The sequence below is a fragment of the Solanum verrucosum genome, unplaced genomic scaffold (assembly GCF_900185275.1).
Source record: "Solanum verrucosum unplaced genomic scaffold, falcon-dt-bn FXZP01000127.1, whole genome shotgun sequence".
In the NCBI taxonomy this organism is placed as follows: domain Eukaryota; kingdom Viridiplantae; phylum Streptophyta; class Magnoliopsida; order Solanales; family Solanaceae; genus Solanum; species Solanum verrucosum.
The window spans coordinates 273,122-286,005 of NW_026020321.1; the positions used below are offsets into that span (position 1 = coordinate 273,122).

A 12,884-nucleotide genomic window follows, 5' to 3' on the forward strand; every position below is an offset into this window, starting at 1 on the left:
TTCAGAAAGAAACCTCAGATGTTTCTGTAATTAACTTCAAAGAGAAGCTTCCTAACATAGCTTTGTTTAAGCACAAACAAATTTAAAGCTAAACCACATTAAGTGACTGTTTAATTGGTACAACACAAAGCCTAAATGACTTTTCACACATGACACATCTAATACTACAAGCTGTACATCAACCTGCAGAAGAATGGAAGAAAATGAAAATGCATGACGACTCAAATTTGCCTTTTATCGTTGTCACTTCTTCCAGGCAAGTCGTAATTTGTTGATAAGGCACCCTACTACTATACAATTGACAAGAGAAATGACGAGAAACTAGAACATAGGACCATTTATACCACCACACTGTCTTCAGGTTTGCTGTATCTTGAGACCAGCTTTTCAAAACTCAACATTTTGTTCAATGCACCAATATAGGCTCGGACACTTGAGATAACAACATCCATATCTGCTCCAGTTCCACTGGAAGAAAAGATGAGACAAGTCAGAAAGGAAAACTGATGCATTTATTCTGGTAACCTATGAATCGCCTAAGAAAATGATGATCAACTATGTGCTGGACTCAAGCATATTTGTAGGACATTCTTTTTGATATACAGTGAAGCATGTCATCACTTTGTTAAGCATTTGTCCCTCCTACTTGTATTGTTGGATACACAGTGGTGGAGCTAGGATTTTCATAAAATATGAAGAAGTGAACACACGAAGAAGACAAGGGGATTCAACAACTACTATATCTACATACAATATACTTAATTTTAACCTTGTATATACAGTGTAATTTTCTGTCAAAGGGCATCTACATTATATAACTGCTTGACATATTAGATACTGAAGTTCCTTGCCTGTGTTATGTGCCTGTGATACATTAAAGGGGTTTGGCATTTAGATATCGAAATCATTACTTGTCATATTTTGTGTGCATATTTTTCTGTTCCCATCTTGGTAGCACTGGCTACAATTACACTTCCATGCTGTGTCATTCTTTGGAAATTTTCCATGTAAAACTGAAAGAGGCAAACAATATTTCGTACCTAAATGTGCGGTGAATAGTCTGTCCAGTTGAACCATTCGTTACATTATGCCCATCCTCACTGCAGATTGACACTCTGGTTGATGCTATGGCATCTATACCTTCTGTGACTGCATTCATGGAATATTCAAGGAGCGCTATAGGCACCTGCATAACGAGGAAAAGTACATTAAATGCAGTACACAAATAGTATAAAGAATAAATGTTTCATAAATACAGTTGCAATTTTTGACCATCAGTTTTATGAGAGTTTCTGTTGTATCAAACCTTCACAATGAGGTCCACTGCCTTATAAGCTGCATCAACAGGTCCTGTTCCAACTGAACAAGCAATATGCTCTTGACCATCAGTGTTTATAAGCTTCACAGTTGCTGTAGAGAGGCCAAGACTTCCACACGTAATCTGTCGATTGAACGTTAAATCATTTTGAATCAGCTGAACTATTATTTTCAACCCAAAAGAAATTGACAAAAAGACCGGCAAAGACGAGACAGAGGAAGAATTTCATCTACCTGTACATCTCCAAGCTTCCAATAAACATTAGGCTGGAGAACTTCATCTGACATCAGTGCTATTAAGTCATCATCTGTAATTTTCTGAAAGAGAAGTAGGGAAGACAAATAAATGGACAACGTATCTCCTCTCCTTTCAACCTCTACATTTGTTCCACACAGGTAGTAGAAGTACAAATTCCCAGTGCTATTGAACGCTTAACAACGGAAGTATGAAAACTTCAATTCACCTTTTTCTTCTCAGCTACGGACTTAAAACGCCAAAAGAGGTCCTCTAGTTCTTTTCCGTCAATGTCATATCCAAGCTGGAATAGACATTAAAATGATTGATCCCTATTTTTTATGATATGAGAAATATGTACAACTCACAAGGTATGCAACTTACCTCAAGCATTTTGGATTTCAATGCATGGCGACCACTGCAAAAAAAATTGAACATGTTATTGCTTTCCTAAAGGAAGGATGTAGTTCAATGTCAACGTGGCAAATGAAAAATTAAGGAGGCACAGGAGGGAGGATAGTAAAAAAATTTGTTATGATTGTGTGATACAATAGTGAAATAACCAAATTATAGCAAGAAAATCTCAACAAGTTTTTAGCTCAAACATAAGAGAGAAATACTATAGGCTGATATATTATTTTATTAAAAATGGAGGACTATTTACTGTTGAAATAGTAACGGTATGGAGTTCATGGAGCAGTACTCCAGTACTAAAAGAAATTCTTCCATGATAGCAACTAAAAGGTGATAGTAAATGTAAGATCAAATCTAATGGCGTGGAGTTCATGGAGCTATACTCACAGTAGTAAAAAATATTATTTCCAAAGTAAGCACAATAAACATAGACTTGCAAACAAATTGAATGATCCTTATGACTTCACAAAAATAAATATTGACTGGAAAACCAACGCATACCTGAGTTTCCCAAGGACAATACCCGCTTCATTAGAACGACTAAGCCCAATATCATCAGGAGATATAATCTCATAGGTATCCTTGTGTTTTAACATTCCATCCTAAAGCATATAAAGGGAAGTAAAAAGACAGAAGAGACTTAGATTATCATCACTTCTTTTAGTTGACAACTTTACGATAGTTGAAAGTTAGTAAATCTAATCATTAGGAAAGGAAAAACATAGGGGCCAACAGGGAACTACCTGCAGATAATCAAAGAATGATAACTGAAATAATTGAAATCAAAGATGAATCTGAACAGTCAGCCAAAAAAAAAAAAATTGAATTGAGCTCTAACTTCTAACAGATATGTAGAAGATAAATTGATAAATTCAACTAGAGAAAATTACAGAAAATGCACACCATTAAGTGAAAAGGCCAAAGAGGAAATGGAAAATTTCAGGGACGAAAGACTGGGTAGATTCAAACTTTTGAAATTAAGCCCTTTATGTTGGGAGTTGGAAGATATATTAATCTACAAGCACCTGTGGTTTCTGTTATAATGCGCATAATTTGATGAAATATATACATATACTTAAGCTTTAAAAGAGAACAAGTGACTCAAGTGTCCAGTCTGAGAAAGAGGCAGTAAAACACAATACCTGCAGTAGACTAACGAAATGGATGTTTCAACTTAAATAGCTACATGTTATGTTTAGCACGGTAATACAAAGAAATAGTTTACAACACTAAATCTAGGTGCATCAATTCTACAATTAGAACAAATAACACAGACCTGATGGATGCCACTTTCATGAGCAAATGCATTAGCTCCAACAATGGCCTTATGTGGCTGCACCTGTAGCCCAGTGTACTCCTCCACCTGCAAAGGTATAGGTCATCACAAAGCACAAAGAAAACAGATTTAGCTGGTATAAGTCTAGAAGATTAAGATGCAATTAGGGGTACAATACCATTTTGCTCGACGGGACAATATGTTGAGTGTTAATCCCCGTATAGAGGCCACCTAATACTTGCTCTCCGCGACATTTTAAGGCCATTACGACCTATTTCAGTACAAGGGAAAGGTAAAAAATTAAACGAAAGAAAGAAAGCACGAGAAAATGACCAAACAGAAAAAAAAGCATCAAAGAGGCAAAAGAGTTCCTATACAATTCAGTACTGTGTCAATTTTCAAGTTTCAGGTATCAACATCAAACGCTGTAAAATAATCTGTTATTTGTTGCATTTTCACAGTTGTTCTTGTCAAATGATTTGTCTTGAATTAAACAAAAAAAGAGAAGTAGTTGGTCCCTTATATAAGCTATATTGTAACAAAAGTATGAAACCTATTGGTAGGTGAAACAAGCATTTACTGGACAGGAAGAAAAGTATCCATCTTTCATGTTTCAGTCATCCCATAGTATAGGAAAGTTCAAACTTTTAACAGTATTATATAGCACAAAAGTTAGCTGGCACTTGTTTTTGTTCTTCTTCATACAATTTTTTTCTCATTCGATTCTAACAAAGAATATAATGATAATATACCTGTTCCCATATGTTCACATCTTCACGAATAAGAATTAAGCAATACACAATTTCTATTCCTTTCTTACTCATACTTTTAATTTGTTAAGACAATAACGATTCATTGAGAATCTGTTTTCCACCATGCATTTTCCTAATAAGTTGTTTCAGTGGGAAATCATATTTTATAACACAAATTTCTCAGTAATTCGCGATGGGAAAAGCCTTTGTTACTGGTAGTATAAAAACCTCAATTTTCTTCGTATAAGACTCTCTAACTCACCTCCTCCAGAGAAGCATTTCCAGCTCTTTCACCAATGCCATTAATGGTCACTTCTAGTTGTCTTGCACCTGCACAAGCTCCCTGAAATTGAACATGCTTCAATACTCTTCATACAAATTAAGTTAGTACATAACCATTTTGGCATGGAAGAAATAGCACACTTACAGCTAAAGTGTTGGCAGTAGAAAGCCCAAGATCATTCTGGCAATGTGTTGAAATTATCACATTTTCAATCCCCCGAGTATTGGCTTTTATGTCAGCAATTAATTGTCCAAATTCACTTGGAACAGTGTATCCAACCGTATCAGGTATGTTAAGTGTTGTTGCACCGGCTTTAATAACTTCTCCAAGGATATCATAAAGGAACTCTCGATCAGACCTGAGTGTGGAGTAAATAAAAAATATACACTCAGTCTTCTTTTACATCAAAAAGCACCCCGCACTCAAGATTCGTGTACACTTTATCATTCTCAGACCCCATTGTAGGATTTCACGGGTATGTTGTTGGGGAATATGCAACAATTATTTATGTAAGAAAAAGTTATAAAGGAATTATTTTTTTAGTTGAATGTTTAGTTAAATATAGTTCAAATTAGTATATCATGTATAGTTTAAAATATTTATTTACTGTTTAAACAAAATAAAAGATTTTTTACTATTGTGAAGGACAATACTACAATTTTGTAATTTTAGTTCATGTATTATTAATCACATTCTTATTTCTCACCTAAAATATTTATGCATAACTTATCAAGATATTATTTATGCCTGCAATAAAAAAGACAACCAAATACTGTATAACTAATACTAAATTTTATGCAAATTATCAGAAGGGCAACCAAATATTGCCTAGTTAATACTACATTTATGAAGGTTTTATTCCAACGACCAGTTCTTTAAAGTTGATAAGAGGAATTGCTTAGATAGTAAGCATTTTCCACCTCCAACTCTGAGATGGTTGATTCGAGTCAACAAAGAATGATGAAGTTTGTATCAGATTATGTGCACCTAGATTATTTCATGGAATACTAACTAGTTCAGCCACCGAAAGATTAAGTAGGCGTGTGGCCATAAATTTTAAATATTTGTTATTTTATTTGAAATTTTAAAGATGAAAATATGTTTGGTATATTTTTTGCAAAAAAAGAATAGATTACTTTATTTGCAATTCATGAACATGGATTTGGAAAATAAGTTTGGAGTACTTTTTTTTAATTTAAAGTTGTAGTCGATCACTAATTTTCAAACAAAATGAAATCATGTTAAAAAAAAAAAAAAAGGCACATAAAACAGTAATTATTTCCAGGATTTTATTGAAATGGGCAACACTACTTTATATGGAAAACTAGATAATGTTGCCCGTGCTATGCACGGGCCCAATAATATAAATGGTGTATTTTGGGGCTAATAACCGAGTTTTTGAAGCAATTGTTTGCGTGGATAAAGGAATAAGTTTTTTTATCATAAACTTGTACTTTCTTTAATGCTATTTAAAGCATAATAAGACTATCCACATACAAAAATTTTGAAATATTTTATATTGTCAATTATCATGATTTATAGTATTTTTACGATAGATTCACTTCAAGAATCAATGGAATTTTTTGTATTTTTTTTCAAAACATATTTTATGTTGTCAATTATTATGATTTATAGTATTTTTACGCAATTTTTAAATATAAAAAAAATAAGGCAAATAAATTAAAATGGACCCAATATATGTTATTTTTGTTGTCTCAATTTATGTGACACAAATGAAATTTGGAGAGTCATCCAAATTTTCTTTTTTTAAAATAAAAAAAAAAATGTTTGAAGTTATTAATTATTGTGATTTATAATATTTTTATGTAACTTTGAAATAATGTACATTATTGGTCACTTTGTCCTAATTTATGTGATATGGATAAAATTACAAAATTAACCCTTTTAAAATGTCTTTCAGATATTTTAAGTTGTTAATTATTATTATTTATAATACTTTTTTGGTAATATTAAAATGATATGTGTTATTTTTTCTGTCCCAATATATGTGAGTCTGATAGAATTTTGAGAGTTAACCTATTTTATTATATAACTTTTAAATATTTTAAAACTTTTTTAAGTCATTCGTAAATGATATATGTTGCTTCCCTGATTGGGACTTTTCCATTTGTGAGATATATATATATATATATATATATACATACATACATATTCTATATTATTTTTAAAAGGAGTTTATGCCCAAGTTCTACTATATAATAAATATAATATAAAATATTCAAGAAAGTCTCAATCTTGAATATTATATATTATATACTTGGGTATAAAATAGAATTTTAAAAGTCCCACAAGTATAATATATCATACTCAAGATTGGGAAAAGTCCCAATCTTGAATATTATATATTATACTTGGGCCTAAACTCTCTTTTTAGTATTAATATTAATATTAATTATATATAGCTTTTAAATATTTTAAAGCTTTTTAAGTCATTCGTAAATGATATATGTTGCTTCCTTGATTGTGACTTTTCCATTTGTGAGATATATATATATATATATATATATTCTATTATTATTTTAAAAGGGAGTTTATGCCCAAGTTCTACTAAGTAGTAAAAGAGACATTTCGTATTACAAATTTTGAGCTCTTCAACTTTCAAACACACCTTATTTTCATCTCAATTCACTCTTGCAACTTTTCATGGTATTTATTTAGATTATAAATAAATATTTTTAGAATAATATAATTTACATAATAATAAACACAATAAAAATAGTATTTTTTTTTATGTTTCAATTTATGTGACACTCTTTCTTTTTTAATCCGTTCTAAATAAAATCTTATTTTCTTATTTGACAATTAATTAACAATATCCTCCCCATTTTACCTTATTGAGTCCCATTTAATATTTTATTATGAAGAAAAATCAACTTAAACAAGAACATTAAAGTGACTCTAACAAGGACAATAACAAAAATCTCCCTTATTTCATAAATTTTATATCTGAATCAAATAATAACATTAAAAAAATTTATAAAAATTATATAAAAAGAACACACATTTTTCCTAAAAAAGACAATATTTTCTCTATACCAAACAACAACCCAAATATTAATTTCATCTTCCGTATCAATTATCCGCCTACCAGACATTTTTCAATCATAAGAGAAGTATACTATTTTAATCTCAACGTGACAAAAAAAAAAATGCACACAAACCGACAGAAACTTATAGAAACCCAGCAATTAGTAAACAAAGAAAAAGTGAATTAAATGCTTGGGCCCTTTGGTACCTCGCATGCGATGGAATCTATAATTAATACTCAAAATCAAATATTCTATATCTTTTTTAAATTGCCACCGTGAAAAAAATTGAACTTTCATCAATAAAATAAAAATGAATGTACCTAATTGATTGAGCTACTGAAATTCTTCGAAATAAATTTAAATTTTATGTTAAAATTATTATTTTATCCCCAAAAAAATAAAAAAATTACATACCTTCCTGCATCTTCTGGACTAAATTCAACATCTTCACATCCAAGGCTTCTAGCATAAGCTACCATACTCGTTGCTTTCTCCACCACTTGTTCTCTACTCATCTTCAATTTATACTTCATATGTATTTCACTCGTAGCAATAAACGTATGAACCCTAGGTTTTTTAGCATTTTTCACAGCTCCCCAAGCTTTATCAATATCACTTTTATTACATCTAGATAACCCACAAATTACAGGCACATATCCATTTTCATCATAACTATTATTACCAATTTCCTCTGCAATTAATTTCACTGCTTCGAAATCTGCTTCAGATGAAGCTGGAAATCCAGCTTCAATTATATCGACACCCAGTTTCGCTAGTTGACGAGCTACGTCTAGTTTCTCTTTTGTAGTCATTGTAGCACCTGGAGATTGCTCACCGTCACGAAGAGTAGTATCGAAAATGCGGACGTATTTTGGGTCGGAGATTTTACTGGGTATATATTCAGGTCGTCGATTCGAAATCGAACATCGAATAAATGTGGAGTAGTGGTGTTTTTTTATTGAAAAATTGAAGTTATTGCTATTAGAAATTGGATGAAGAAGAACATTTTTGGATTGAAAAGATGAGACATTACTTTTCTGAGAAAATACAGAGTTTGAACAAAGAGAAGAAGACATTGTAGCAATGTGCAGAAAATGGTCAAACACGGAGAAGAATAGTGGGGTTTTGATAGTAACAAATGGGAGATATAAAAAAAGAATTTTTTATTATTTTTTTTGGATATTTGAATAATGTGGACACCAAGTCATGAATCATGTCCAACTTTACCTCATACACATTTATCTCATATCCCAAAGATTTTAGATCATTTTCACGAAGAGATTTTGTAAACATTGTTATTATTTATCTTGATGCATTTATTAAAAAAATAATTATTGATATAGAGATTTTATCACACTATTTCTATTTATTAATGCTTAGCAATTTTCTTTTTTATTTAGAAACTTAAAATATTTGATAAATATAAGTAGAGACAAAATATATAGCCAAACATTTATTTTTTCAAGTTTTTTCCAAAGATTTCCCAGATATATTTAAGTTCAAATGGGTCTTAATTGTTTATCTTTTTGGGATAATTTTGAGATTTCTCTAAAGATTTATTAGTTTAATACGTAACTAGTTCTTACTTTTCTTGTGATTATGATATGATGATTATCTGTTTTGTATAATTAATTATATAAATATTTTTTATTGCTATAAAATATTACAGTATGAATGTTCACTACACTAAAAAGTAATTATTCTCACTGATTATCTTCGTTACTTCTACCTTCATCTTTTATCATCATTATTTTTGTAATCTTACGTTTCTATAACCTTTTTCATTTTCTTCATGATTAATGTCATATTTGTGATTAGCTTTTTGTATGCATCTATGTAATATTATAAATAGAGGTAGAAGGATTCTTATTGTAGATACGTGAATAATTGGAAGAATGAGAAAGCTCTCCTCTCTTGTCTCTCTATATCTACTATTGTTCTTTTCTTTGATATTCTTATCTAATTACTTTAGTTTTACAACACGTTATCAGTACGAGTCTTTAAATTCATTTTAATATCATTCTCAATAGAGTTTAATTTGATTTTGTAAGTAATGATCAATTTGATGTCAATCACTTGAACCCAACAAGATTAGTCATTAGTATTGTTAAGACTCTGTTATTTTCTTTTTGTAACAAGGTGCATGATTAATATTGTTACGTTGTTACTATGCATTTTTTCACCTATGACTATATATTCTTTCATTTGTATGAGAAATTTACTTTATACTGTAATTATGCTCACTATTTTAGTTATTACATAAGCTTTTAATAAAAAAAATTGCGTATGAAATATTTTTGGGTTCACGTGAAAATTGGTAAAGGGTGGTGGCAATGAGCAGTTTTAGTTTAATATAATTGAAATTATTATTATTTTTAGTGTACAATTGATTCCTTAATTTATAATTGTAATTCACTAGCTTAATTATTGTGCATCAAACATAATATAATATAATACTATATTATATGTAACTCTCTGTTTTGACCTAAAATGGTTTTATCTTTATTATTTTTATCTAATTGCTTTAGTCTTAAAACATTTATTAATTTATTTTTTGGATCAATATCAGTCGTACATTCAACGATAAACAACATCGATTTGCATGTTAAATAAAAAGAAAAGTAGGCATGTTCTAGAAGTAGATACATAGATTCTTAGGACCGTTTGGTTTTGCAATATGAAATCATGATATGAAGTTGAAGTTTTATTTGAATATGCAATTTGGACTTTTTATTTTGTATGTTTTCTCATAAACATAAAAATTACATAAGTTCTAAAACTATTAAAATTGTCCCATTTTCTATACAATTTAACCAAATAAGCAAAGATTTATAAAATCGCATAGTAAACTATCACAAAGCAATTCTAAAAAATACAACATTTATTAATTCAATAAAAAAATCAACATTGAACATGGTTAATAAATAAATTTGATAAAAAAATAATGAATTTCGTGAATTTAAATGGTAAAAGTAGGAATTGATTTGAAGTAATACCAAATTTTATATTGATGAAAATAATTATTATATGAGATATAAATAGTTTTAAAAATTAGGATATAAATTAAATTTTATTTATATATGAATAAACAATTAGTAGATATACATGTGAGTTTTTTTAATAAAATATAAATTTATGCTTCAATTTTTGTATTTAAAATTCTTGTATCAAGCTTTATGTAGAATGTAAAACTTTATAACTGACTAATTCAAAGCCATTACTAATATAGGATGTACCATAATGGCATAATTAAAGTCGCCTTTCCTTAATATAAAGTCACCATAATATTAATGGTACAAGAATCCCTTCGACTTTTCTTAATATAATAAAGTTGCCATAATATTAATGGTACTATTCGATGAACTACTAGAATTTTCATGTTTAAATAAACTAAATGTAAGGGCATATGATTAGATTGGTTTGGATTTTTTAAATATTAAATTAAATAATTTATTCAAATTCTTAAATTTATAAATTAAATTGAACCAATAATACTTGGATTTTTCAATCTTGGATTTTCAGGTTTCTTCGCGTTTTTCAGTAAAGTATTCATACAAACATATAATTAACTTGTACTCCAAATATTTCTTTAATCCTATTAAAATATAACTATCTAAGGTGTTTCTTAAGAAAATAACACAAAATATGAGAAGAGTGATGACACTAAAATATTAAACAAAAAATAATAATAAATATTGTAAATTAATAAGTCATAATGAAAATGATCATAATTTAGAAGTACTAAATCATGCTAAAATAAGTCTAATAAGTATTAATTATATGATTAAAGATTAACAAAAATTAAAATGAAATTGTGTATTTAAATGTTTAAACTAATGTAAAACTACAAAATAAATATTCATTTTTATTGTCATTCTTAGTAGGGTTGTTCATGGTTATGTTTAAAAAATAAAATCGAACCGCAATTCGAACCAAAACCGAATAAAAAAAAAGACATTTGGTGTGGTTTGGTTTAAATTTTAAAAATCGATACTCTTTGGTTTGGTTTTGGTTTTGGTTTTTCTAAAAAAATCGCAAAAACAACCAAATCGAACTGAGAAATTATATATATATAAATTTTATAATTATTTATATATTATTCATACATAAAATATAAATATTGTGTTAAATTTTAGGGATAAGGGTCTGAAAAATACCTCAACTTTGGTCGAATTTGTTGTTGTGATACTAAACTTTCATGAGGACCTATTACGTCCCTAGACTATTTAATACCGTATTTTTTACCTCCTGAACTATTTAATAGTGTATTTTAAAGGTATATATGTGCCCACGTGCACACATCACTATTTATAATTTTGCATTATTTTTTTATGTCCACGTGGGCAAATATATATGTTTAAAATACGGTATTAAATAGTCTATGGAGGTAATAGATCCTCATGAAAGTTTAGTATTGCAACAACAAATTCGACCAAAGTTGGATATTTTTCAGACCCTTATCCCTAAATTTTAACCAACTTAAGTCTTTAACTTTGCCATTTTCTCAAGCCCAACACTTTAATTTTAACCTAACTATTAAAATCCTAAGACCAAGTCCATCAAAAATCTATTACTTTATCGTTATCTACCCTACCTTACATCACATATTCACACTTTCTCTTTGATTGAATCAGTTTGTACGTGTAATAAGAACTCTAGTATTGCTGAATTAAGGGGAAAAAATCTGAAAAATACTTCAACTTTGGCCAAAATTGTTGTTACGATAACAAACTTTATGGATGACCTTTTACCCCCTGCACTATTTAATAGTGTATTTTAAAGGTATATATGTGCCTATGTGGACACATTACTATTTATAATTATGCAATATTTATGATGTCCACGTGGGCACATATATACATTTAAAATACACTATTAAATAGTGCAAGGGGGTAAAAGGTCATTTCCAAAGTTTGATATCGTTACAACAATTTCGGTCAAAGTTCGGATATATTTCAAACCTTTTTCCCCTTAATTAATTGAATCCACAGTAGATTTCCTGTGAATTGTTCATGTACTAGATGTCTATGTTCGCAACAAATTTATTACTTTCAAACTGAAAAAATGAAAATGCAGAATCAAACAGACAATAATCAAACCGATGGTTATTTTTTTCATTTGGTTTGATTTGGTTTTAGAATTTCAAAAAATCGACTGTATTGGTTTGATTTTAATTTTGACCAATAACCGACCCAAACTGAACCATAAACACCCCTAATTGTTAGTATTGATTTGATTTTGATTTGAGTTTTATTAAAGTTACTAATCTATGTACTACAACTTTTATTGGACCATTCAAAATTTTATGTCTCAAAAATTTGAAATAATATGTTAAAAGATAAAGATTATGAAAAATATAAGAAATATTTATAAATTATATCAAAGTAGATATTTTTATGTATAAAATAAATTATAAAAATTATATATATAATGTCGGGTTGACTTTTTTTAGTTAAAACCAAACCAACCTAAGTATAGTCATGTTACTTTTTCCAATACCAAACCATGCATTAGTCAAATTTTTCTATTTGACCCGATTGTAGTTCGGTTCGATTTT

The 12,884-nt window shown here is 29.1% G+C and overlaps 1 protein-coding gene across 1 annotated transcript; it reads right to left on the reverse strand.

The window, feature by feature from the left end:
- LOC125835371 (2-isopropylmalate synthase A-like) lies at positions 1-8,333 on the reverse strand. Its single transcript, XM_049514497.1, is given in 13 exon segments — positions 1-468; positions 1,041-1,186; positions 1,307-1,441; positions 1,552-1,635; positions 1,782-1,856; positions 1,937-1,970; positions 2,468-2,568; positions 3,243-3,329; positions 3,421-3,513; positions 4,257-4,337; positions 4,422-4,635; positions 7,742-8,285; positions 8,288-8,333. Coding segments are annotated over 13 exon segments (1,770 nt in total). The 3' UTR covers positions 1-338.
- Between the last annotated feature and the right edge of the window lie 4,551 nt (positions 8,334-12,884).